Raw genomic sequence first — 27,635 nt, 5'->3', positions numbered from 1 at the left:
GTATATTTTGACTGCGTCAGACCAACCCGGCTACCTACCTGAATCTAAGGACTTGCAGTTGTCACTCCCTCAGCCTTCCTCCGAGGAGCCCAGGGGAGGTTAACACGGGGTTTCCCCGCTGAAGCGATTCGAAATGATCGATTTATCATCGTTTCTATTCCCTGCCTCCCCCCTTTAAGGAGATCAGAGATTAGACGAACAACATTTTGTCCTCACAATAGGATCCCCAGCTTCTGCGTGCTGTTAATCTGGAGAATATTTGTTGTAATTCTTTATTGTTACTTGTTTACAACATAACAACTATAACAATGTTATCAGCACAAGTCAAACAGCCAGCTGTTCTTTTTCCAGGGAGCACCCTTAAGCTCTAGACACTTTAACATTAAATCAGACATGAACTCTAGAAAGTAAAGTCACAACCAAGGCCTGGAAGAGCGATGCCCACTCTTAACTTTTCCTTTCATATAGCTTGTTAATACCTAAATCATCAGTCAATCTGCTTTAAAATGCAGACTCATTCTTAACCTTATTATTAAATTTATTACCCAGCCTTTACCCTAAGGTCCTATGACAGGTTACAACAATTAAAAATACAGTTTACAACACTTAAAGAGTTTACACTTAAAAAAGAGCAAAAAAATAGTGTTGGTCCTGAAAATATATATTTCACGGGTCCTAAAGACCTGCATCTTCAGGATTCACCAAAAACATTGGACACTGAAGATTTGTTTTTCCGCTTTGCTGAAAGTCATTGTGCAAGATAATGATCTCCCCATTAATTTCTTCCTTGTTGATCTGATTTGCCAATAGACGTTCCCATAAGAGCATGCAAACTAGTGTGCCTTAAACTCAGCACATAAACAGAGTTTTGCTCCGGAACCTGTTTTCAGTGCCAGGATTCAACCCTGGAACATATGATGCAATACTAAAGAGTATCCAACCAGATAAATATCATGAATTACGACATAGTATGTAATAAAACTATATTAAATTCTGTCTTATAAAAGATCTGATCAATCACATCCACGATAAATCATGTTGAGCTCCATTGTGAACTGCTAGCCCATTTGCGGTAGTAAACCTCTAAGCTACAGTGAAGAACTCTGCTTTCTCTCTTTCTCTTCTGTTAGCAGATGGGTAAATACTGCAAATTTCCTCTTATCTCCCAGAATTTTCTATTTCATGACATGGAACCTTTTCTGGTTTTTCCATTTCTGCAAAGCTGGGCCTTTAAGACTATGCCTCATAATTCCTATTTGATAACTCTCCGCTTATTCACCCCAATCTCTGCAATGGTAATTAAGTATATTGTCCAGGCACTGTATATTGTCCAGGCCTTGCTTGTGTACAGCATTATTCTATAGTGGTGTTTCAAGCTTCAAAACTGTATTATTACTTGCGAATCATTTTATATTGGCATGAAGCCAGCTCTAAACATTTAGTCGTTTTAAAATAAATATTACAATTATAACAAGCAGCAAGCATACTAATATTGGTCTGTGTTAAATTCCCAAATGATGTAAGGTTATCAAAGCCAATACAAGTGCATATGTGGACATACCATAATAATCTCCAGTAAAGAATCCACGAATACTTTTTTATTCTGCTAAATTAGCCCTTCAGTGAACATGTGTGCAGGAGATGTTTGTGTAAATATGTGTGCTAATGCACTAGCAGATCTGGTGGTACTACCATTTGGCCTGTTGCTGTAAGTAGATGGGGGGATCTATAAGCAGGAAAGGCCTGCTACCCAAGGCCTCTGACAGGAGAGCATCCTTGTCCCAAATGGGCTATAGTTCATTGATGATATGTTCTAGCTAGCAGATGTAGGTGACAAATGGTGCTCTGTCACTTTCTCTTCTGTTTTTCAAAGGAGACTTCTTATTCTTGAGTATTCATGTTACAGTTGCTGATAAACAGCAGTAAAGCAGTGCAGGCTTATAGTAGCCATACCACCTTCCCTTTCCTTTGTAAAATTCAGTTTGTTGAGTAAGTAGGCGAAAGGCAAACTTCTGTTTCTCAACCTGAGTCCCCTATGTGCAATATGGAAATAATAATAATTGATCCTACAGAAATAGTGTAAAATTACAGATATTCTATGTGAAGTACTCTGAATATTCTAAAGTACTGTATACAACAAAAAGATATAATATGGGTTGTTTGCAATGAAGTTGTTCTCTTCCCCTCCCTCTCACCTCCTTGTGCACTCCCTCAAATCTGCTCTGCAGGGTTAGGGAAACCCCTAAAACAGATTGGGGGCTGGATGGTAGGAGGAAAGGGAGGTACAAGGGCACAAGTGGAAGTCCTCACAGAAATGGAACAAGTTTGCTGGATACCATCCTATGTCATCACTGCAAATGATGGTCAAATGTCACATTAAGGTGAACTGCTAGTGTAATCAAATAATAGTTTAGAAAAGTTGGTAAATCAGCAACTATGAAAGTCAAGAGGTCCTTCTGAAGGTGAATGTCAGCAAAAATTTGAAGCCAAGAATCTACCACTCTTGGCGCACTAAATAAACATTAACAAATAGTTGCAGGGGTCTATGTAGGAATGAAAAACACGGCAGACGAGAGGTAGGTGTCACATGAGGCGTCTTGAGGCGTCTCACTTTTATTGAATATTAACAAGCATTGCCACAGGTGTGCTTGTGGCTGATGGGTTGATACAAACACAAAGAAACTTGTTGCTGATTGGTTAACATAAGTACAAGGCGGGAATTACATGTGAGAGGTGGGAATTACATGTGAACATTAATCATCGATAGATTAAAGGCTGGGAAACGAGGTTGGGACTAGACAACCATGAAACCTCCTAATTAATTACAACTAAAGATTGATATAGCATAAAACAATTACTAATGATTGATCATAACATGAAAGAATATAATAATCAAGTTCTGTAGATGTGGTCAGCTATGCATTGAGAACAGGTCATCATGAACTTAACATGAACTGAGCAAGGAAAGAATGTCTTGGTATTTGGGACAGGTTGGTACAGTGTGTGCAGAAACAGAGAGAAGATTATAAGCGAGACTTCCCAGAATGCCAGAGAAAAGAAGCAAGACTTCCCATAATGCCACATAATGTGTGGATATCAGTAGTTCATTTCGTACAGTAATGCCTTTTTGTCAAAACGATACTGTGTTATTTCAATAAAAACTGCTGACATCTGAGGGGATACTCAAAAGTGTATTCAGGATAGTAGTCACGATGAGTTTTTATTTTGCTCCTCCAACTTTTTAAAAACACCCCACTACCACCAATATATACATTACTAGCACCTTGAACCCAGTGTTGCTGGGGAATACTAATGCACTAAAAATCAGTGCAGTTTTGGAAGGTTCAGTCCATCATATTGATTCAAAATGGCATGCATACATAGACACAAACCTGCTTATTGATCTCATGCAAAATTTGGTTACGATATCTTACGAGGTTTCCAAATGCAGAACAAACAATATAGTTACATAATGTGTGGCTGCATTTTCCACATCACATGCCTTTTTAAGAACTTGAAGATTTATTGTTCAGAAGTATTAATGGTTCTTATTAGAACAGTTCTGACTACAAATTCTGCACCAACTTAAAACAATTAGTGAATAAAATATGGTTCTGGATTGGGGTATTTCCCCATTTGATTTCACTATTAAACAGTGTGTACTTACTATATTTGGTGGGACTACTACTACTGCAGCTTTCTAGTGTAGTAGTTGTGGTCCCACCACCAATGATAAAGCTGAATTTCACAGACCACCTGAATGGAGCTCATAGACTACCAGTGGCTCACAGAACACCATCTGAGAACCTCTGACACAAACATTATCCAAGATGATTGGATTGAATTATAATCGCCTTCACAGCAGTTACTCCTGTAACTATGTATTTACACTGGGGCATTGTTTCTTGTGAGTTCCCAGCCACTATGTCAAGACTACTCCAGTCTCCAATGCTTTAAGAGCTATGAATTCCAGCTGTGGCATCTGCTTCACCTTTCTTGTGTCCTGATCTTATGAGTTATGACCACATATTATCTCATATCATTTGATACATATCCCCCAGGATTAATATTCCTTGTTTTGAGGCTGCCTTCATGAACAGTCGCCCACTGCCTGGACCTCCTATGAGTCTCTCCCTTTGCAATTGTTGACCACTTTTGACCTCTTTAGGCAACTCTGCTTGTCAGTAAAATTCTGAACAAGCTCATCTTATTGGCCCTGGTTCTGTTAAAGGTTGTTCATACAATAACCCATCTTGATACTGTTTTCAGTCTTCACTTTTCTTCAACTGCCACATATAGCCTTCCTTTTGAATTTTTTTAAAAAAATACAATAGCGAAGTAATAGTTTCTGTGAGTACGCCTACAGCTTAAAGTGTAAATTTAACTATTCTCTCCTCCTTCATCCCTGTAATAAAACCTGGGAGTTGTAATGCCATAGTGCCAGGACCTCTGAGACACAATTCCCTCATATTTCTGTAGAGCTAGAATCTCCAGAGGACCTTAGCATCATCCATAACAGTTTAAGGAGGCAATGCTAAGTACCTTACCTGGGAGTAAATCTCATTGAACGTATTGATTTAGGGTCACTTCTGAGTAAATAAGGATGATATGTTTACACTTTGTCGTTTAACTAAATAATAGCACCACAGACACATGTGAAGATGCTCTTCCTGTTGCATCACCACCCTTAGCAGATACAAGTACAGAAACCCCATGATGAATTTTTAAAAACTGTAGGAATGATGCATAGGTGTATTCCAGATACTTTGAAATACTATTAGTGTTAGATGGAGGCTTCCATGTCAATGTACTAATATTTACACATGGAAAACAAGACATTTCCACAGAATTACAACATGGATTGCTATTGTTAAGTAAACCCTGGTAATTCTACCAGCCCTATAGGAACAGGCACACTTTTCCCCTTAAAAAAATGTGTGGAGTTAGTTACGGGTAATTCCAGAGTTCTTTTTCTGTTCATAATATAGCAGATCTGCCCTCTAGTGATGAGTGTACTTTATTTATTTTACTCCTGCCAACATGCTGGAGGCAACACTGCTAAGAAAACACAGAAAGGGTTGTTGTTTTACAAAGGTTGAAACTACAATAAAACACTTAAAAAATTCCTTCTCACATTTCTTTGCATAATGCCCATTGCCATTGTTCACAAGTTACATTTGCCCCACTTTAAATGTCACACAGAATAATACACTGTATTTCTCAAAATTTTGCTAAGGTTCTTAAAAAAAGAGATAGATAAGAGAGAACTGAAAGGTTGGGAGGGAACTGAATTATATGCAATACTTACTTTTCCTTCCAACCCTAACTCAGGGCTAGACCAAAACATTTTGTTACCTGAAACAAAAGTACACGATGACATCCCTTACAGCAGCTGCTATAATCATAGATTTATAAGGGACCCTGAGGATTATCTAGTCTAACCCCCTGTAATATAAGAATGTGCAGCTGTCTGTTACGGGAATCAAACCTGCAATCTTGGAATTATGCCTCTTCTTCAATTCTAAATCCCAATTTGATTCCCACTGAATGTTTTTACAGAGATATCTTTGATCACAAGGCAGACAATACCCATGACCCCAGGACTGGCTCTGCTTAACCTGTACAGGACACACCATGAATTAGAAACAAAGAACTTAGAACCAATTTGTTAAGGACAACCATTGCCAGGACTGGTGGTATAGGGTGATCTGGCAGGCAGCAGTATTGGGGAAATTGACATGAAAATTGAAGATAGCAAGAGGCCAGGGGAAATATAGTAATTTATATGCAGTCTGGGTTGACTTTACAGATTATACAAAGAACGAGGCATATAGCAGAACAGTGCCTATGGCCTACAGCACAGTTTGACCTGAATGAAGCACATACTTTAATTATTATTTTTTCTCCTCCCCTCCTGCTTTTGTATAAACCCTGCAGACCACTGATGCTGATACAATAACTTTTTAGCTGTGGACAACCATTCAAGTGATGGTGGCTAATATATATTAATTTGTGTTTGTTATACACTTTGACAAAGTGCTGTAGGGTATTCATAGATGATTCTCTGTATGTAGTTGGCTTATCTTTGTTTAAAATGTTTTTTAAAAAATTTTTAAAAGAAAAAGTGACAACTTTCACCTGTTGTTTTTGTTCCAACACCCAGTTTTGCCTCTGACCACAAAGACTGTTTCATAGCTATCAACCTTCCCTTTTTTTGCGGGAAATTGCCTTATTTCAGCACCGTTTCCCACTGCTATCCCGGATTGTTAGATACCCCATAGACTGTCCCCGGGACAGGTGAGGCTGCTGCTCCCTTATTTTCGAGGCTGCTTGATCCCTTATTTTCAAATCTGAAAGTTGACAGCTATGGACTGTTTAGCTATGGTGGCTAACTTGAGAAGAATCCCTTTAAAAGATATTCTACATCCTGTGCCCGTGAATTCCATAAATTAATCGCAAATCCTATGAATAAATTTGTCAGTCCTAAAGTTAACGCCAATCAACTTTACCGGTTCCCTTCTAATTAACCTCATGGGTACAGAATGTATCACAGTTGCGAGTCCTGTACCCAACAGCTAAAAAGATACAACTTGTCAAGTTCCTGGATGCAAACATAATTCTGCAATTCCACTTATTTCAGTGGGAGTTACGGGCACTTCGTAACTCTAACCCAATATTACAGCCCGGTCGCGTGCACGGGTAAGCGACCCTTCAATGCGACCGATTTCCAAATTCTGCATAGGAACGGACTCGACTCCTCCATTTTCACTCCTTCGGAAAATAAGCCTGTGGACTCAAAAGAAATTCCTGCGTAGGAATTTCACCGCCTCCGCCGCAACTATCTTTCTCCAGCAACATCAAGTCTCCTTCCGCCTCGCTCGGCCTCACTCCTGCAGGTGGTTAGACAGTACGATTCCGAATCCTTCCGCCGACGCTACTACCACCCTGCTTCCTCCCATCATGCTTTGCAACTGCGTAGAGACGCGGGACTGGAGCGGGGCATTCAGTCGTCCCCCCCCCCCACTAACTTTGGCCGAATACCTACGTCTGACTCCACCCCCCTTCTCCGCGCAAACAGCGGCTTTTTCCCGCAGAGAGAACAGAAAAGCAGACCGAACCAAGGAAGGAGGGGCGGGGGAGGCAGTAGCGCCGTGCGAGGGAAGTAGTCCCGGCGCCAGGCAAAGCGCTGCTGCAGGGGCAGTTGCTCGCTCGCTCTCGCTCTCTCGCTGGGCCGGTAAGTGTGAATAAGGCGGCGCGAGGGAGCGCGCGGCCGAGGGAGGGGGAGGAGCCGTGGGTGAGTGGCAGCGGTTGGCTCGGCGCTGCGGGCGGCTCTGCCTTCTCGCTAGGACGAGGCGGGAGGCAAGGAAGGGGCGAGGCGGCGGCTCCTCTCATTTCCCTGTCCGGCGCCATTTTGTAGCGCAGCGAAGCAGCAAATAAAGAGCGGGGCGGGAAGCGAGCGTGGTGGTGCTGGCGCGGCGGCGACGGCGGTGTTGGCGGCGGCCTTCTCCAAGCAGAGGTGCTGCTGGGCCCGCTTGATTGATGCGACACGAGCCCCGGCGTGGAGGCACCCGCTGCAACCGGGAGACGACGACGACGCCTCGGGGCCGCCACGGGCGGGAGGTGAGTGGCGGCCTCTCTCCGCTTCCTCGCGCGCGGGCCGCATCCGCCCGCCGCAGTCCCCGCTACTACGGCTCCTGGAGAGACCCGAGGCTCGCCGGCCCTAAGCGGGAAGGGGCATCCATCCTACGGGCGGGGCGGGGAGCGCCTTCCCGGACTAACGTAACTCGAAGCGGGGGGGGCACCCGTTACGGGCATTTCCTCATGGCTGTCGTCACCCCCCTCAAAAAAGCCTCCACACCCCCCCCGCAGCGTTTTTCAGATAGCTTGTTTGGGACGGGCATCCTCTGCTCGCCTGTCTTGTTTACTATGGACCGGCCTTCGTAGACAGGAGCGTGGATACCCTGGGATTCTAAAATACTCGTTAGATGATTTCTTAATTACGAGGAGGCCTTTTATCCGTAAGACCTAAAAGGACTTGGCGACACGTTTTTTATTTCTACGCCATTTGGATAGAGGGGGAATCGGAAGCCAGCCGTAGATGTAGATAGACGGGTAGATGCACACAGAGAGACATTCCCCACGCAGAATATGAAAGGTTATAAAGCTTTAGACTGCACTCCTCCTCTGCATTGGAGTCCGCGCCACTGTAATAAATGGGGCTTCGAAGTAAATAAGGATGGGATTGGACTGCAAGTCACATGGATGGGTTATTTAGGCTCGATTTGGCTCGCTAGAAAGTAATGGGTTCCTCAGATTGCAGGCATCACTACTTGGTGCAAGAGAGAAAGCAGGTTTGAACTGCCGCTGCTTAAAACAGCGATTTTATAAAGAATTTAAAGTGGATAAACTCCTGTTTCTTAGCTTTTCCAAGCAAATGTAGGTTACACTTGCTTTCTAATCAAAAGTCTGTTTGAAAATATGAGTTTGGCAGTATACTTTGCCAAATTGTAAGGCTAAGGTGCAAACTTGCTCAGTGGTATAAATTTATTGAGAGTTTGGTTGCTCTCAAACAAGTACAGTATATGTTGTAACATCTCAAATGTTACAGATGCATTTCCAACGTAGAATTTGTAGACTGACTACTGGAAATATTTCTGTTCTGTTTGAGAATAAGAAACTTTTACACAATGTGTCAGATTCTAAGGAGTCTACTGGGTGCCCCCTTCCCAAGGTAATTTTCAGGTGCAGCTTACAATGTCTAGATTGATTGTCACAACTCACCAAGAGTGAGGTTTTCATCTGAGGGCCAATAAATATGGTAAAGAGTTTCCTTATGCAACTGTTCTTTGAAGTTCACTCATGTAAAAACCACCATGCAAAGTGATCTATTCATATTTAGAGGCACCATACTAATGACAGGCTATAGTTGCTCAAGCTACAATTCACTGGTATACTAAGTTAAAACGTGAATGAGTTGACTCTGGAAGTAAATGCATTCATTTATACATAATAAGATGTGCATGGAACACTTACAGAGACAAGCACTTTCCTCATAACTGCCACCATATTTGTTTCATCCTGGATTGCTCTGTTGCTTGGAGATGGATGCTTAGCTTAGATCAGAAGTGGGTCAGGGATGAGAGAGTTTCTGATATGATACACTGAAAATAAAATCTAGTTACATGACAGCACAGTTGTCTATTTTCTTAAATACTATGAAAACTGACAAGATTTTACATGTGTGGTTTGACAGAATCATAAAAGTTAAGATGACATACTTAAGTGTTTCAATTAAATACCCTTATATTTAACTTACATTTTGATGTTGAAACAGTTTAATTTGGTTACTTAACCAAATATATTTTAATAAAATGTATGCAAAGCAGCAGAAATAATAATACTCACATGTCCTTGCATTCATGAGGTTGTTTGGGTATGAATATGGGGTTTGTTACTTTTGGAAGGGTATCTAGTATGGATCTGATTATGTTCTGAAGGTGGAGTATGTGCACTGAACACTGCAGGTACAATGACTTAAGAGGGATTGATGCTTACTTGCAATAGAAAAAACTGGAACTTATCGAGGATCACAGGGTGGTGTACAACTTCATATTAGCCAACCATTGGCTAATATGAGTTATAGGTATGACTTCTTTCTATAGCCATCTTGAACACATGTGATAATACAAAGTCTGAGTTCACAAATCCTGAAAGAACAATTTGTTCTTAAATGGATCAGTTTTACACAATAATATGAAGCCATGAATAAAGACTGGTTTTGTGAGTTACCTATATAGAAGGGATAGAGACCCTTGTGTGTGTGTGTGTGTGTGTGTGTGTGTGTGGAGATGACTGTGGCTCTCTAGGCATCTATTTGGCCATCAGAGCTCTCCCTAGGCCACATCCTGCTTTGCACTCTCCTCAAGTGTTTTTTGCCTGTCATGAATGTATTCTTGAAGTCTGATAATGCCTGTTGCTTACCTGAATAAAGAAGAAGAGGTATGTGAGTGTGTGCAGATGCTAGCCCACTGTACAAAGGCAAAATGTACATTTATTCCTTCTCTCACTTTTGCTTCAGGCCCTGACCACCTCTGGCACGTAGCCCTCAGAAGGTTGCCCAGAGATATGGCCCCTTAAGACTTTAAAATAAATACTGTGATAAGTCTTGCTGAGGGAGATTTGCGGATTTTAAAACATATTGATTGCTTCCGAATGCCTCGGAAGACGAAAAACTCACAAGACAAAAGAGTTTTTCATTTTTTGAGTTGCTTCGCAAGACGAATTTCCCTATGGGCTTGCTTCGCAAGACGAAAACGTCTTGCGAGTTTGTTTCCTTTTTCTTAAAACCGCTTGAAGAGGTGCAGTTGCGACTGACCGTGCTTCGCAAGACGAAAAACCTCGCAAGACGAAAAGACTCGCGGAACGAATTAATTTCGTCTTGCGAGGTACCACTGTACCTGCTCTTTGCTAATAATTTAAGGAGAATATTTTACCCTATATGGATTATCAACATTTTAATCTGGGTGTTGCAAGACTCATTCATGATTGAATAATTTCCAAATAAAGTTGCAAAAGATTGATTGATTATATTTGTATGCTGCTTTTCATTCAAATGAATCCCAAAGCAGCATACAAACAATACATAAAAATAATGTAATCGAACATTACAAATACAGAATAAATATTATAGAATACTTTAAAAAATCAATGGAACAGTTACAAATCATCAGTAAAACAATTACCATATATGAATCACTATTAACAAAACAACTAAAAAAATAAGCTAAGCATCAAGTAAGTTAAGTTCAGATTTTAAATTCAGTACAACATAGTGGTTCCCTGACTGTCTTCGAGGTAGGCGTAGTGCCAGTTAATCGCAGGAATAAATTCAAAAGTGGTGAACCAATATTTAGCTAAAGCTTTTGTACCTACATATATCTGAATTCCCATACCTTTGCATGCCTTTTCCTGGAAAGGTCTTGCCGGAAAAACTTTGGAACAAGGACATGGTATAGCTGGAAACAGGGTGTCAGTGAAGATAGAGACAATAACTAATGACTAGATAATTGTTACCAATATTATTTGCAAAGATTTTGGGCAATGGAGACATAATAACATGCATTAGATATGGAAAGCTTATAAATGTCAGAAAAAGTATTTGAATACAAAATAATAGTTGTGTGAATTGGACAAAACTCAGAAACCCAGCAGGGTCATAAGGTAGAGTACACATTTTTAAAAACTAAAAAGTCATGAATTTCAGTAGTATTTAATTCAGATCATTTTCTCAGACTTTGCAGCAGATATGTATAAGCAGATACCTAGTACTGCTGTAAAAATGTTTAAACCCTTTCTGTGCTGTGAAATGAGCTTTCTGCTAGCTGTAGTTACAGTTACACTCAACACAGTAGGTTGGATCCATATTTTTGCTTTCATGGACAGAAAGAACCCAAGATCTAGCAGAGGCTCTTGCTGGAAAAAGGAGGAGGAGACAGTTTCAGCAGAGGAATTCCTGTAGCTGCCATCACCATCTCCCAAGGACCCTCTGACCCAGTTTTTCAGGAGGGATTGGAGAAGTTGGCTCCCCACCTCCTCCAATGGGAGAATCTCTTGGGTGGTGGTCTGGCCAGGGATAGTCTGGATCTAATACTTAGAGCCCAATTCTTCATAATTCTGGAAAGTACATAATGCTGTGTTCAGTGGACTCACTTCAGTTGGAGTGCATCCTTATTTTCAGGTGGCATAAAAATGCTGGCTATGGTAGTAAGAGGACCAAATAATGATAGTGTTTGTTTCTTTTATGCAGAATTCACAATGACTAATGAAGAACCACTTCCGAAGAAGGTAAGCTTGAAAGCTGTAGCATTTGTATTTTTTTTCAATATCGCATGAGGAAATAGTTGAACTTGATTATTTTTGTTCTGTAGGTTCGCCTCAGTGATACAGACTTCAAGGTTCTACCTAGAGAGGAGTTGATCTTAAGGTAAAGTGATAGGCTACCTTCTACTTAAAAACCATGCATCTCTTAACTGTTTCATTTTGAATAACTTCCATTTTTATGGTAACAGGGAACTAAAAAGCAATTTTAAGTTTAATGAGGTAGAAAGATTACAACTAAACCTTTTCCTACTGGCTGTGGAGAAAAAGTACCGTATTTTTCGCTCTATAACACGCACCCGACCATAACACGCATGTAGTTTTTAGAGGAGGAAAATCCGTAGGCATGCCACCCGTAGGCATTCCCTCTATAACACGCACAGACATTTCACCTTACTTTTTAGGAGGAAAAAAGTGAGTGTTATGGTGCAAAAAATACGGTACATTGTTTATCCAAAGGCAAGTAGCTGGAAATTCTGCACTTACAATGCAGAAAGGAAAAAAGTCATTTGATATACTTTCAGACTGTATAGAGAATTCCAGAGGAAAGAATGTAAGAGTATGACCAAGAGTCTGCACCTTGGCAGTTTTGGGTTTGTAACAGAAATAAACTCTCCATGTCTTTCATATATGAGGCTAGAAACTTGTTTTAATATTGCAGAAATGAAGGATGGAAAGGTGCTTAGGGTGGTGCTAGATGTGAGATTGTCTATAGCTCATTGTTTTTGGTTGGAAAGAGCTTAAGATATTTAATGAATACCCTATTGTGTGTTTAAGTGTGATCTTGTCTGTACTCCCACTTTGCACCAAGCATGCCATAATTTAATAATTTAAAATTCAAAAACCATTTTCCTTCCTCATTAGGTGGAAGCAGTATGAAGCATATGTGCAAGCTCTGGAGGGCAAATATACAGACCTTAACTGTAAGTGGAAACTCAATTGCAAAATAGAAGTGATAATAAATAAAATAGTTTTTTTAAGAGGAAGAGGTTGGGTTTTCTGTACAGCTCAGAAAAGTATCTGAACAGCCCTTTAAGTAAGCTTGGTCAGGCTGATCCACAAACCGTTTAGAACTGTAGTTCCCTTCAAAGGTTCACTTTTATCTATCTACTTAGAGTTCAGACATATTAATGGCATTACCAGTTCAGTCACTCAGGCTTAAGTAACCTATCTCTGATGTACATTGTTAAAATTGGTGTGTCACAGGCCACATTTTAAGTCATTGGTATACAGTGTTTACTAAGCTTAAATGTGGTTTATGTTTTTTAAAAAACCCAACAAAGAAACAAAACCCAGACGTAAATAAAATATACACATAACTAGCAGCAGCTGGTGTAAGCTTCCTAATCTATCCTCCTATCCTGCCATCCCTTTTGTACAAAAGTATTCCAGGTAACCCATAGGAGCAGATGAGAAAGTGGCTGGCTCAAATTATTGTTAAAGGTTTTTGGTGGTCTTTTCAGAAGTTTTTGGTGTGTTAGAAGTGCCTGTAATAAAGTTAAATGAATTCAGCAGATCTATGAGTGGGACTGGTGTTGGGTTTCCCATTGGGTATCTTCGCACTTATTGTCTGCAGAAGTTTGGTTAACTGCCGTAAATGGAAACCCTTGCTCAAACTGATACTGTTGTAAGTGCTATTTAATCTGATAATTAAATACTTACTTTTGTTTCAGGAGGCTTAAGCAGGATTTCTGAAATGCTATCATAAAATCACAGTGCTGTGACCTTGCCTGTAGCCATCATGTATGTTTTGTGGTCTCCTCTGCAGTCACAGCTAAAGACCAGTTTGAGAACTATGGTTTTAGACCAGCCTTCCCCAGCTGGTGCTGTCCATATATTTTTGGCTTCCAATCCTATCATTCCTGGTTATTGACTGCTGGTTGCGGTGGAGTAGTTTAAAACATATGGAGGTCACCAGGTTGGGGTATGCTGTTCTTGAAAAACATTAATATAGAATGAATGATAAAGTGTATCATATTTTGTGTATATGCACCTTCTGATCATTGTGGAATTCTTTAAGCCAATACGATGGGTTCTTGCTGTAAAGTCAGGTATGGGAAACCTGTGGCACTCCAGATATGGTCGTATGCTTCCCATCATAGGGTTGTTGGTTCTGCTGCCTGAGGCTGAGGAGAACTGGGGTCCAACAAAATCTTGGCGAGCCACAGTTTCTCTGTCAGTACCTGCTTATACAGGTACAGATAAAATTATACAGATACAGATAAAATTACTTAAGAGGGGTTTTTTTAATCTTTGCAATCAGATTTGTTTGATTTGTTAACATAAACCTATTCAGTCAGAAAACATCAGTGTATTAAAGTAAGTGTTGTTGAACTCTTCTGTATCCTTGGGATTTGAGTTCAGGTTATTTTAAGCTATTTGAATCTCAAAATTGTCCCTCTGGAAAGAGAAGCTTGCCTTTACATATCCACCTTGGGATTAATACTGGGAACAACAATAAGGCACCAAAGGATAGTTGTACAGGTTACCATGCGATACCTCTAGAGTGACAAGCAAGCTTTTTTCTAAACACACCCAAGAGAGCGCTATCTCAAGTATGAGTTTAATTAACGTGAACCTGTTGACTGATCTCAAACAAAATGCAGTTTGTAGAAAAGTTCAGTTTTTTTCTCCCAGTTGGGGTCTTGGGAAACTGCAAGCCGTTATTATTGGTGTGTTTGTACTGGCAGCAGAAAGTTTTTACCAGTTTTAGGACAAAGCTAAATACCAGAGTATAGTTCTGTTACCGTCAATGAGCTGTCTCTGCCATCTGTAGATGTTAATAGATCCACAGCATGAATTTTGTTTGTGGGACACTGCAATCACAGTAATGGTCTAATCCCCTTTAAGTGCCTCTAAGTCCTTTAAACATGGCAACTGCTTTTCAGCTTTCTAGTTGTTATGGAGGTTATGTAATCTTATATGAACTTAATATCCTTGGTTAATAGTTAAAACATGCTATGTTGGTGTCTCATGAATTTAACTCTACAAAAGCTTTTGCCTATATATATATATATATATATATATATATATATATATAGTGTTATTTTTTAAGATGGCACAATATTTTGTTGCAGGAGTAGGCTAACTTGGGCACCTAAAAAAAATAAATCATTACTTCTCACAAGTAGTCCCTAGAAATAGAAATGAAGGGAGGCATTCCGTGAAGTAGTTTCATTAATGAAGGGACTTCTGGCTGTGCTTTGGAACTTACCCTCCCTTTTCTCTCCTCATACACTCACAGAATCTGTTCAGGGGGTTCCAGCAACCCTCTGAAGCAAATTTGAGGAGCAAGTAGGGGAAGAGGAGAGGGAGGGGGAGTTCCCTTATTATAGACTACTGGTCCTACCTGTTGTTGACAGCTGACAGGAAAAAGGAAGGTAGAAAAAGGGTAGGAATCTCCTAATTGATCTTTGCTGTGTTTGTGCAGCTTTGCTTGCTGTAGAGGAGCTATTCCTTTCCCCGTTAAATTCTTGTATGTGGGTTTAGTTGATTCAATAGGGGAGCAGAGGCAAACAAATTTGATGGTCAAGTTGTTTTGCTTAGACAAAAATTTGGTTTCAGGTCTTTATAGGCTCCCACTAAAACTTTGTGTTTGCTTTGCCATTCAACAATAGCTAATGATGTAACTGGATTGAGAGAGTCAGAAGAAAAGCTGAAGCAGCAACAGCAAGAATCTGCTCGAAGAGAAAATATCCTAGTGATGCGGCTGGCAACTAAGGAACAAGAGATGCAAGAGTGTACTGTAAGTGAAGCTTTTCAACTTGTTGCAGATGAAGGTGTCTGTGTTGATATATTTATTTTTAGCTTAACATCCTGTATGTGGAATACTATTAACATCCTGTGGTGTTTGCTTCAACTATCCTGTTGCATGAGTGTTTTTTTCAGAGTCTTTTTGGTCAAAAGGCCACATTCCTGGCAGAATGAAAACTTTAATGAATCATGATGCCTTCATCTTTTTAAGTGACTGAGAACTACCCTAGATCAGTAGCAGACCTAAGCAAAACATAGCTACTTTTAAAATAACAACAATAAGATGCTGTGCACATTTAATTCTGCTGTGATGCATAGGTAGCTGAAACAACTTCTGTGTAGCCAAATTGTGGTGGTGTATGACGAAGATGACCCAGCTGTTCTGATCTATATATGTCATCTCTACTTCCAAAATGAGTTAATGGAGTCCCAAAAATATTTCAGGAAGCAGGCCCAGTATTCACTATTGTCTTCTGTACCTACAGTAAGAGGAACAGCACTTTTCCTTGTGAATGACTTCCTTCAAGTCATTTGTCGTTTTACTTAATTCACTTAATTTAGGTGTACCTGTATAAATGTAGAAGCAGAGCTTGGCTTCCCAGTTTGTGAATAGTTCTAGCAGACAAGACTAGGATATTAGTTGGCTTAGGGAAATATCACTGTGGTTAGGGAGGTATTTCTAGCTATATGCCTATTTATGCTGCAGAATCTCAAATTTATCAGTCCATAGCTTGGGAGTTGATACATTTATGTTCATTACTTTTTGTGCAGTTTACTGCATAAATATTGTCAGATTAGAGATTGGCTAGCAGTTGCTTTGGCCACCTTTTCTGCAAGCTGTATTTCATACTTTTTGCCAAGCTATGTGGTTCTTAGCACTGATGTAGCTCCTTTAAAACACTTTGAGATGCGATTATAGAAGAAGACAAAAGTTACTCTGCTTTAGAACTTCCCAACTGATATCACAGTACCAGTGTTCATTGAGTAATAAATATTGGCAGAAGAAAATGTGTTAAGTAGAATTTTCTCTAATATAGTATTCACTCAAATAACAATGAATTTCAAAGAGATCTGTCCTGCCAGTTCATATTTCCTCTAAGATAGGTAAAAAAAAAAAATGGTTTTAAAAATTCTACCCCCAAAAAAAGGATTAAAGCCACATATTTATTGGCCAGTCAAATGTCTCTTTGATGTTACCTGCCTTTTTACAGAAGTGCATGCAAAGATGAAAACTGCTGCCAATGTTAAAAAGAGAACTTGATGTAAGCCTACTAGTTACTACTAGTACAACTTAAAATTGAGTTGAGAACAACTTATAGCTCTGGCTTTTGAGGAGCTTAAAGTGTAAAATTACAAATAAAAGGCATATGTAGATTCATTTATTTTATAAAATTTGTATACTGCTTGATTGCGGTGGATGATCTGAAGGTGCTATGGGTTAAATTTTGGGAGTAGTTCCTGGAGGTTGATACAGTGATGATAAAAAAAAATCCCAGGTACCCAGTATGCCGGTGGAACAAACACAAAATTGCCCTGTTCTTTGGATCCATTCCAAGCATCCAAATTCCATCCATTCCTGTCAGTTTCGGTGTTCAGTTGTATTCAAGAAAATGTTAAATTATGAGATCCTTATTGTATGGGGGTATCAGACTGAAATGGGTTAAGTTGGCTCATGAAAGCTTGTAAATGCCAATGTAATCATTTTGCCCCCTTTTATGCAGAATCAGATCCAGTACCTCAAGCAAGTCCAGCAGCCAAGTGTTGCTCAACTGAGATCAACAATGGTGGACCCAGCCATCAACTTGTTTTTCCTAAAAATGAAAGCTGAACTGGAACAGACTAAAGACAAACTGGAACAAGCCCAAAATGAACTGAGTGCCTGGAAATTTACACCTGATAGGTAAACAAAACATACTCCCCAGTCAAGACTTCCCTGACAGAGAATGCTTTGGTGGGACAACCACGTACTCGTTTCCACACCAAGACTCAGACGTTTTGAGCCAAAAGCCACATTCTTATACTGTCCAGCTTGTAATGCTTAATGTAAAACTTATCAGATGAACCTTGTGTTTCAGCTTTCCCCCCCCTTTGCTTCAGAGGCCTGACAGCGTCGGACTATTCTGAAGAAGTGGCCACCTCAGAAAAAGTGCCCTTTCTAGAACATGTAGACACTTGCGAAGTGGTTCTGTTTGAAGAAAATAGAGGGAGAAGCAGAAGTCTAAAGTCTGTGGCACACTATGTCTACAGACAGTTTGGAGGAGAACCTAGAGATTTTAAATCATGAATTGATCATGTCAAATTCGAGTAAAACATTAAAATGGAATATGCTTTGCTCTTAACCCTAAACCTAGTGACTTAGAGACTGATTAAGTCAGTTTTGCCAATAAGACTGTGGACTTCCTCCTTGTTCACTGAACTGCTGGGTCAAAACTCAATGAGGTGAATTTTGTTTAAATCACATTTGGTAATCGGCTTTGAATAGCTGTGAGAACACGCACACAGTCAGTGTTGATTTTTCCTAGCATTTGGGTTCCATAGGACTTCAGTGAACCTTTTCATGGCTTTGAATAACAAATTGTTCTGTGGATGGCTGGCAATATGTGAACTCCTAAATCTAGTACTGTACGTATAGTTGCAATTTAATTACATCTTCCTAACCTTGTTGAAGCAGTTGTGTACGTCCTGGATCTCAACTAGTATATCTAACACCAAACTAGTTGTGAAATCTTTTACTGCCCTTATCCATGCAGAAGTGCCATTCAGTATTTTTATCCTGAGACACTATGTGCAGGCTATACAAGGTGCTGCAGTAGTAGTTACTTTCAGAGTTTGTTTGGGGCATTTGCATTCCACTGTATAACTAGTTTTTGTACTGCAGCCTTCTATAAAATGTGCCTTGAAATAGTTGTACTGCATAGTTCAGGGGACACTGCTGTTCGTACTACTGTATGGGAAGCTTTCATGTAGTATGAATATAAATATGTAGAACAGGCTGCTACTTGATTTTGTCCTGTTCTCTGGTAGAGAGATGATGTTGAAGCAAATTGCATGCATCCCACTGGTTGGCATCAGTTCAGAAGAGTTGATACTTTTTGATGCCTCGTCATGTCCCAAGTGATTTCCAGGAATGGTAGTCTGGGACAGTTTAGTGTGCATTCTTGAGGTCACAGTGGAAAGACTGCCGAATATAATTGAACCATAATGTCAATATATAATAACAGAAAGAAAATTAAGGACTGTTTCATAGTAGGTAAAATATAAGAACAAATATTTTAATGTTCCACTTCCAGCATTCCCAATGCAGTATTGGTTGAGTTAAATAAAAGATACTTCTAAGAAGTACTTTTTAGCTCTGCTTTAGATAATTATTACAGCATATGAAATGTGGTAGTATATGAACCTTTGTCCATTATTGAGTCTACATCGAAAGAAAACCTTGAAGCAAAAACAAATTGCATCTTTCAAACATCTTGGGGTGATGCTATGGAAAATCTTTTAAAGGTCTAGCATCAAAACAGAGGTAAGACCAACAGAGAAAACAGCAAAAACTGCCTTAATATGTTGCAACTGACTTTGTAAAACCTGTTAAATGTATAATCAAAAATCATTTCTCATAGGTATGTTTTAATTGTGGGATGTCATACAGATTATTTGTGAACTTCAGCTTAATCAATTCATGTGTGGATAGAGGATGGTGACTTCAAATGTTTTTGGGTTCTCAAGGTGACATGAACCTAAGTATGAACTTACTTCATTTTCACTTCAAATAGACATCTGGAAAAACTAATTTTTGCTTGATTTTTAGAAAAATGAGTATCTTAGTCTTGAACAGGTCTTTGATATATACATATTTCCACTTACTGTGAAATCACATCCCTTTAAACATTTAAGTTTTATTTGATATGCCTTACAATTGACTTTGCTACACATTTTAAAGGTCTAAGGGGTGGGATCTTAATTTATCCCTTTCAAGAAATATTTTCATCATTTGTCTTCCATATGTTTTGCCAAAAATTCTTTTTGACTTGATACTTGAAAGTACTAGTTCACTCTTCTACATATTAATGTGGTTCTGAAGGGTCAAAGGAACAGTTCTTGTATTTGCACATCACTTTTTGTGGATCATTGTCTGTGCTCAAGAGCTGACTGTTTCAACAGTGTTTTAAGTATTGTATTGCATTGTCCTTGTTCATAGGATTCCAGATACAGTAGGGGAAATCACTGAATGCTATATTTTAACGGTCACTGATACCACACATAGTATCCAATAGTGATGCTAATTATGGGGGTGGCATCATTGAGGCTTCCTAGTTAACAGGAAAATGCTTAAAAATTATAACTTTACCAGAATATTTGATTTGTTAAATAGGTGGTAGTTTTCACTGCAGCAGCATCCTTCAATTCTGTTAGCTTGTTACTGTTGTTGCCATTCTCACCCATTTATAATCTCTTTCTTGACAGAAATAGTTTCTTGATTTTTTATATGAGACAGTAGTTTGGTGTACATGAAAACATAAGCAACAACTTAAATTCCTATGTAGGTTCTTAAAGAGATTATGTTGTGCTGGAGGTGGACATGAAGAATGCATCATGGATATTCTGAAATGGCTGAAATTCTTGAAGGCACAGGCCAAGATCCAAAGAACCATCCTTCAAAGAGTTTGAGGGTTTTGACTTTTTTTTCTTGAACCAAAGCCTCATATAATGCAAGGGATGATTTTGAAACTGAGAAGAGTTTCAGAAATTAATGAGGGCTGTTATTAAAGAAATTTTTTAAAAATCAGGACCTGTTCAATCTCCTCTTATATACTTAAAGCAGCTCTTTGGATCCTGGCCATCAGCTTTGTGTGATAACCAAGGGTCACTTCATGCAAATTGTTTTCTGTATTGATCATTGTTTCCATGTAGAAAAAATAGGTATATGCCATAACATGTGATGCATACTGATATGTACTTCAGCACATGCACACTTAGCAGTGCGTTCCATGTGATTAGCAGTGGGTTCCATGTATTCAGAACACATGTACATGTCACATTATGGTGTAAGATTAGTTTTCCTATGTGGAACAGGTTTATGTAGGAAAATGCCTTGTGTGAAGTACCCTTCTATGTCTTTTGAATTATAGCAGAGAACACTTGCAAACGTTGAACTTTTATTTAGCCATGATTGCAGTATGAACAGGCAAAAGAACTGATAATTGTGTGGTGAAACAGTTACATATCTGCTTAAAGTTTTTGGGTAGGTTCATACAGGATTTGCAAGGAATACCTATTAAGGAAAATGAAATGTTAATGTAAATTTGCTGGGATTATAGTAGATCCATATAGGTAAGCTTCAAGAATATGTGTCCCAGCCAGAGAAAAATAGGTAATGTAAGTGACAGGAACCTTTATAGAGAACAACATATTTTAAAAGGATAATAACTTGTGCAGACACAGTCAGGTTCTAAATTTTGTTCTAATACTGTTCTTGCATCATATGTCACGTTTTCATAGCTTACCTTGTTCATGAAACTATTAACTGCAATTTTTAAGCCCCCATGATTTTATTTCATACAAATTTTGAAGCTGTATTTGTTTCCTTTAGTTTTGGAATCTTCCTTGCATTACTAAGGTCTATAATATCTTAGGTAGAAGTTTCCCCCCCAGCCCTTCTATCAGAATGGGCTCTTCTGCCTGCAAAGCATCTTCATATCACTGAGCAGTGTATCGTTTTGCTATATGCTATCACATGATGTCTGAAACTGCAGTGTTTCATGTAAAATAGAGCTGCATGTTTTAGTTAGACAAAACATAGAAATGCCTTTTAGTATATGTTGAGTGGTTTTCCTGAACTGAAACAAGATTGCATAAATCCTGGACATGTAAACAAAAGTGTATATATAGCATATTATTTGTGCATTTTTGTGTGAAGTCACACAGAAAGAAAGCAACTAGCTGTCACAGTTCTATAAATTAGATCATACGCATTAATCAGTTATATGCTAAAATATGTAAGACAGTGGCATGATCTAGCTGCTTCTGTTTGTGGAAAGTATATTGTAACTTACTTTGCTAAACACCCTGCAGTGTGCTGCTTAACTCCTGCAGATCACTTACACATAGTGGCCACAGCTCTGTGGACTCGTGGCTATGGTGCTGCTCTGGCAGAGTAGCCTACACACTACAATGACTTACCAGAAATGGTAAGACTGCATTGCAATGTGTTGCATTGCTCATCACAGGAGCAGCATACCTAGCACAACACTGAAAGAGGATTAAAATAAATTTCTTGATGAGCCCCTTCTGAATCATATCTCAGTCCTTTGGATTGGATCCAAGCCCATTTAAATGGGACAAGTTGGGTATTATTAAGTCCCGTTGATTTTACTCGATCTCTAAGCATGACTAAAACCTCCCCCCCCCCTTTATTGGTACTCTGCGGTTGTGTCATTTTTTCCTAAGGTTTTGGATTCTTTTCTGCTCATTTGCATTCTTGGTATGGCAAGTTTGCCTTTTGTAAAGCATTATTATGCAACATAATGTTAGAGTCATGCAATTTTGCATATAGTCATGACTAGAGCCTCCAGTATATTGGTAAAATGAGATTGTTCATTGCTTGCAAGCCAGATCATTGACTATACTGGGTTCTAGCCAGTTCTAGTCATGCTCAAAGTAGACCCATTGAAATTAATGGCCATGATTAACTTAAACCCTTTAATTTCAGTGAGTCCACTCTGATTAGGACTTAGTTGGATGCAACCCATTATGTCCAACACTGCTTTACTTCTCCCACCTCCCCTTCCTTAGAGGCACAACTAAGTTCATTTTCTTTTGAAAATTGCTTCATGCTGTAGTTGGAGTATAAGAACAACAAAAGTCATTTGATCATTTAAAATGTTCAACTGTAGAACTTGCCTTTCAGTTTCTCGGAACAGGGCCAGAAGATCAGCAGACGATGATGGATCAGCCTCTGGTATCTATAGGGAGACTTTGTACAATGACAACTGGCAGTAAGATACTGTAGCGTGACACATACAGGAATACCACTTCAGTAACTACTTTTAAAAAGGGAGATGAGAGAATATTGTCTTCATTTTGTGATAGATGGCTCTTTCCTTTACAGCCAAACAGGCAAAAAGTTAATGGCGAAGTGTCGAATGCTTATCCAGGAGAATCAAGAGCTTGGAAGGCAGCTGTCCCAAGGACGTATTGCCCAACTTGAGGCAGAGTTGGCTTTACAGAAGAAATATAGTGAGGAGCTTAAAAGCAGTCAGGATGGTAAGGGTTTTTTTTATAAAGAAAATAGAAAAAATGCCTTTTATCTGTAGGCTTCACCAGTTAATGTTATGATGTGGGTATTATGTTTCCACTGTGGAGCATGTTTAAACATGAATAAAGGGATAATTTCAAGATCATTTAATCAAATTCCATGGAAGTACCAAAAATTAAACATCAAGCTAGTTTTTCATGAAGGTAAATGTAGTGTGACATGTGAAATAACAGATTGACTAGAATATGAAGGAATTCCACTAGGAAATAGTCATGTGTGACTACTTGTATATGTGTGTGTTTGATACTTTGCCCTCCAAGGGTGCTGTGGACTTTATTCTAAAACAGAAGCCTTCTTTGCTGCAGAGCAGAAGACTAATTTGAAATTGAGGAAAGTACAACAGAATTATGTGATAAAACATGGTGGTCTGCTTTTCATAATAAAGCAATCCAAGCCGCTTTGGGTGGCAGAAGGCACATGGGTACCTAAAGTAGTTATCAGGATCACAGAGTTTGCTTTGTAAATTTTGCTTTGACCCAGTTCTGACCAGCACACTTCCAGAAGAAGTTAGTACAAAGTTAAAATTAGTATCTTATTTATTGTTATGAATTTTACCTTCAGTTGTAGATAGATGTCTTGAGTTAGAGACATGGGGGTGCTTTGGTATAATGCTAGCACTTTGTATCACAGCTAGTGGAAACTTTAGATGTAGGGAATACACGGAATTAACCCTTCACTGGAAATAGTTTTGGGGGCAAGTTGTAGGATTGTAGGCACTAGAGAAATTAAATTGTACTTGACTGGGTATTGAAATTTTCTAATAGTAGAAAACACCGAAAAAAATCACGATTGTATGTTTGTGGAATGAAGTTGTTGCTGCTAATGTTTGCCTGTGTTGGCATACTTGTTAGTATCATTCTATCAGGCTGGTGATGAACTGCAAACTTCCAAAGAGAATGTTGATATTACGTTTATTCATATTGCCAAATAAGTATGAACCATAGCTGTCAACTTTTCCCTTTTCTTGCGAGGAATCCTATTCGGAATAAGGGAATTTCTTTTTAAAAAAGGGGAAAGTTGACAGCTATGGTATGAACACTGAGTGAAGTTTTTAAAATGTACAGTTAGTGATTATATACTACATAGGTTTTTATATGAGGGATCATGGTACAGAAACATTACTAGTGCAAAAACAGAACATTCTTTGCCATGGAACCCCAGTTTTCCCCACTTCCAAAGATGGCATAGAAGATCATGCAAATTAATATGTATAAATGCGGTGATGTATGCTATGAGTAAATGTTTTAAGGCAAAATGCCCAGAAGTTATAAGGAAGACACATGTAACCATGCAGGTTGGGACTGCCATCCCTTAAACTTGGAGCTTTTGCAGATATCTTAACAAATCAATAGCTGTAACAGTTTTTTCCCTTGAAGAATCTTTGCCTGATGATGCATTTGGGCCCTGGTGCAAAATTCTATGCATTTGGATTTGCAGGAACTTGCTGCTTCGTTTATAATCATTTTGGTAGGCATATTGAGATTAAAACAAACATTCTATGAAATGTCTTCTGCTCTGTATTTTTCTCTAGTTCTTTTTCTTTGTATATGCCCATGAGTGTGTGCTACCCATTGGGTTGTGCTGTCCTAGCATGGGATGTGGAAGTTATTTTTTTTGGAGCTCTGTATTGGCTATGTAGATTAGGAAAAATATGTACACAAAGCAATCAACATATGAATATGTTATTAACTAAGTTGAGGTGGCTTGAGACAGTTTTAGGATACATAAATGAGCTATTTTAAGTGTATGCTCCAAATGTGTTTTTCTTCATGTAGAACTGAATGATTTCATCATCCAACTTGATGAGGAAGTAGAAGGTATGCAGAGTACCATTCTAGTCCTACAGCAACAATTGAAGGAGACTCGCCAGCAGTTGGTTCAGTATCAGCAGCAGCAGCAGTCACAAACCTCAGCCCCAGGTAGCAGCCGGACTCCAACTTCAGAAACTGCAGACCAGGGAGAAGCCATGAGCAAAGACTGCAGTCGTATGGCAAATGGACCAAGCAATGGCAGCTCGTCTCATCAGAGGACAGCTGGGCCTGGTTTTTATAGAGAGGGCAGTGGAACAGAGGATGACTTTCCACCCTCACCAAGCAATGGTAATAAGCTTTCCAACCACTCTGAAGATAGAACTGGCAGAGGATCTGGTAGCTATATAAATCAACTCAGTACTGGGTACGAAAGTGTAGACTCTCCCACTGGTAGTGAGAATTCTCTAACTCACCATTCAAATGACACAGACTCCAATCACGATTCTCAAGAGGAGAAAACAGTCAGTGTGAAAGGTAACAGAACTGCGGGGTCTCGTCATGTTCAGAATGGTTTGGACTCAAATGTCAATGTACAGGGTTCAGTTTTGTAACCTTTTTTCTGCAACATTTTTATATAGTGTCGTTTAAATTGGGAGAAGAAACTGTCCAGAACTGTTCAGATTAGTGCATATATGTCACAATTCTGCCTTTGTGGGTTTTTTGCTTCGATACCTCTGCCACTTCTGAAATTTTAACAATTACATTGAATGTTGCTAAAAGGATGTTTGTGTAGGCTCAAGATATTTTTGAGTTAATGTGAAGTTGAAACGAATTTTATTTCCAGGTATAACACAATGATGTCTGTACAAATCTGTGTATATCTAGAACTTGTGCTGCGTAAGGGCATTCTTTACTCATACTGTTATAACACTCAAATTGTCATAATAGTTGTGAGGTAATGACTGCCAAGTTTGCCCAGTACAGTAGTTTTATAACTAAAATGAACTTGGTGAAGGAGTCCTGTAGTAGTCTGTGTTCCAGTTTTGCCACCATGCATCTGTGCGTTCTCTTTAGGTGACCGAATGTTTAAGAATTTTGTGTGCATAGTTACTCGGTTTAAGAACTGTTGTATCCTGTTAATGCATATTGCTCTGTGACTCCAATATTATCTTAACTGTACTGACCAAACCTAAATAAAGATTTTTAATAATGTAATTTATTTAGTCCTTCTGTGTTTGTCTTGTGCAGACTTGGGCTTTTCTTTACTTCAGTTTATATAGAACCCTTCATTATAATATGCAGTCTTCATTGTAATAGATAAAAGCATGTACTTGAAAGTCATTTAAGCTTTATGGTGCTCTTATCAGTATACAGTATGTGGCCCCTTTCTCATAGTGAATGTACAGCTCTTGCCACTGAAGCTTTTTTTTTAAAAATGCAAGTGGTACATTTTGCTGTGGTCATGAAGTATATAGTTGCCTCAGGAATGTGCTTAAATGAAGTGACTGAAAATTTTCCATAGTGGAAATCCATAGATGTGCTTATCATGGGATAAAGAGGACATCTAAGCACACATTTTCTGTGGGGGAATTGAAATTCTGAATTGCTGGTTTAAACATCAACCATCCTCTTTAAGTGCATTTAACTAGAATGGATATGTCAAACACTGTCATAGTACAATTTTTGCTATGCTTTGTGAAAAGGATTGGGAGAGGTAGGATTTTGTTTCCAAGGTGCCTTACATCTACATGTCAAACTCCTTTATGCTTCAATGTGACACAGTACCAAAGCAAAAACTCTGAAACCCTAGTGCAAACTTCCATACATTGGCATGCAATTACATATGGCTTTTCCAGACCTCGTTCATGATTTGTGTGTTGCAGAAGCATTTAACTTAAACCCTTCCAAAATCCACCTTCAGTGGATGACACTGGGTTCTGATATTATGAAAAAGAAAACAGCCTATCCACTTAGTGCACACCATTTATTATCTCTATACATGTTAATTCCACCCACCCCATGGCCTTTTTGCTAAGCTAAAAAGCTCCAAATGAAACTTTCCTTCCTATGTTGCTTCAATCCTCTTATTTCACTTGCCAATTAATGCATATTTTACAACCCTACAGTAAGCTTTTTGAAATGGAGTGATGAAAAGTACGCAGTATTCAAAGTGTGGTTGCACAGTAGATTTGTATACAGTCACTGATACTTGGCAATGGTTATTTCAGTCAATTTGGTAACTACCAACAGTAACCCCTAGAGTGCCTGGCATTCAGAACCTTTGAGGAAGCAGTATCTTGAATTTCGTCTCAAGTTTAAATCTTTTGTATTATTTTAGTAGTAGGCTAACTCCTATAAACTAAAAAAATTGTTCAGTAGCACCTTAGAGACCAACTAAGTTTGTTCTTGGTACAGTCATATCTTGGGTTGAAGTTGCTTCAGGTTGAACATTTTTCGGTTGCGCTCGAGGTGACCTGGAAGTAACGGAACGCATTACTTCCGGGTTTTGTCGCTCGCGCATGCGCAGACGGTCAAAATGACATCGTGCACAGAACCGGCAAATTGCGACGCATGCAGACGCGAGTTGCGTTTGCTTCAGGATGCGAACGGGGCTCCGGAACGGATCCCGTTTGTATCCAGAGGTACCACTGTATAAGCTTTCGTGTGCATGCACACTTCTTCAGATCTGCACACGTCTTTCGTCTGCATGCAGACGAAAGCTCATACCAAGAACAAACTTAGTTGGTCTTAAGGTGCTACTGGACATTTTTTATATATATTTCCTCTAAACTAGTTCTTTTGTAATAGAAGTCCAGAATCATTAAGGTGGAACCAGCCTCTTCAGTATGAATCTGACTGACTACTTAGGATCACTTGCGTGATCAGAAATGGATATTCTTTCTCCAGTTGCTCACCATATATTCTAAGGAAGGGGGTTGGCT

General features: G+C 39.1%; 1 protein-coding gene across 3 annotated transcripts; it reads left to right on the top strand.

The window, feature by feature from the left end:
- Positions 1-6,980: 6,980 nt before the first annotated feature.
- Positions 6,981-25,908, top strand: WTAP (WT1 associated protein). 3 transcript variants are annotated; one of them, XM_053382303.1, is made up of 9 exons: positions 7,155-7,234; positions 7,418-7,620; positions 11,807-11,844; positions 11,928-11,983; positions 12,742-12,800; positions 15,495-15,622; positions 17,352-17,530; positions 22,736-22,890; positions 24,718-25,908. In XM_053382303.1, the coding sequence occupies exons 3-9, from the start codon at positions 11,815-11,817 to the stop codon at positions 25,302-25,304; spliced, it is 1,194 nt and encodes a 397-aa protein (XP_053238278.1). In that variant the 5' UTR covers positions 7,155-7,234; positions 7,418-7,620; positions 11,807-11,814; the 3' UTR covers positions 25,305-25,908. The 3 variants fall into 3 exon arrangements, with proteins under 3 accessions (XP_053238276.1, XP_053238278.1, XP_053238277.1); XM_053382301.1 differs by lacking the exon at positions 7,418-7,620 and having other exon boundaries at positions 6,981-7,234; XM_053382302.1 differs by lacking the exon at positions 7,155-7,234 and having other exon boundaries at positions 7,308-7,620.
- The last annotated feature ends 1,727 nt before the right edge of the window (positions 25,909-27,635 follow it).

Source organism: Podarcis raffonei, chromosome 3, assembly GCF_027172205.1.
Source record: "Podarcis raffonei isolate rPodRaf1 chromosome 3, rPodRaf1.pri, whole genome shotgun sequence".
NCBI classification, from domain to species: Eukaryota; Metazoa; Chordata; class Lepidosauria; order Squamata; family Lacertidae; genus Podarcis; species Podarcis raffonei.
This window is presented reverse-complemented; position numbering and strand designations above follow the sequence as displayed.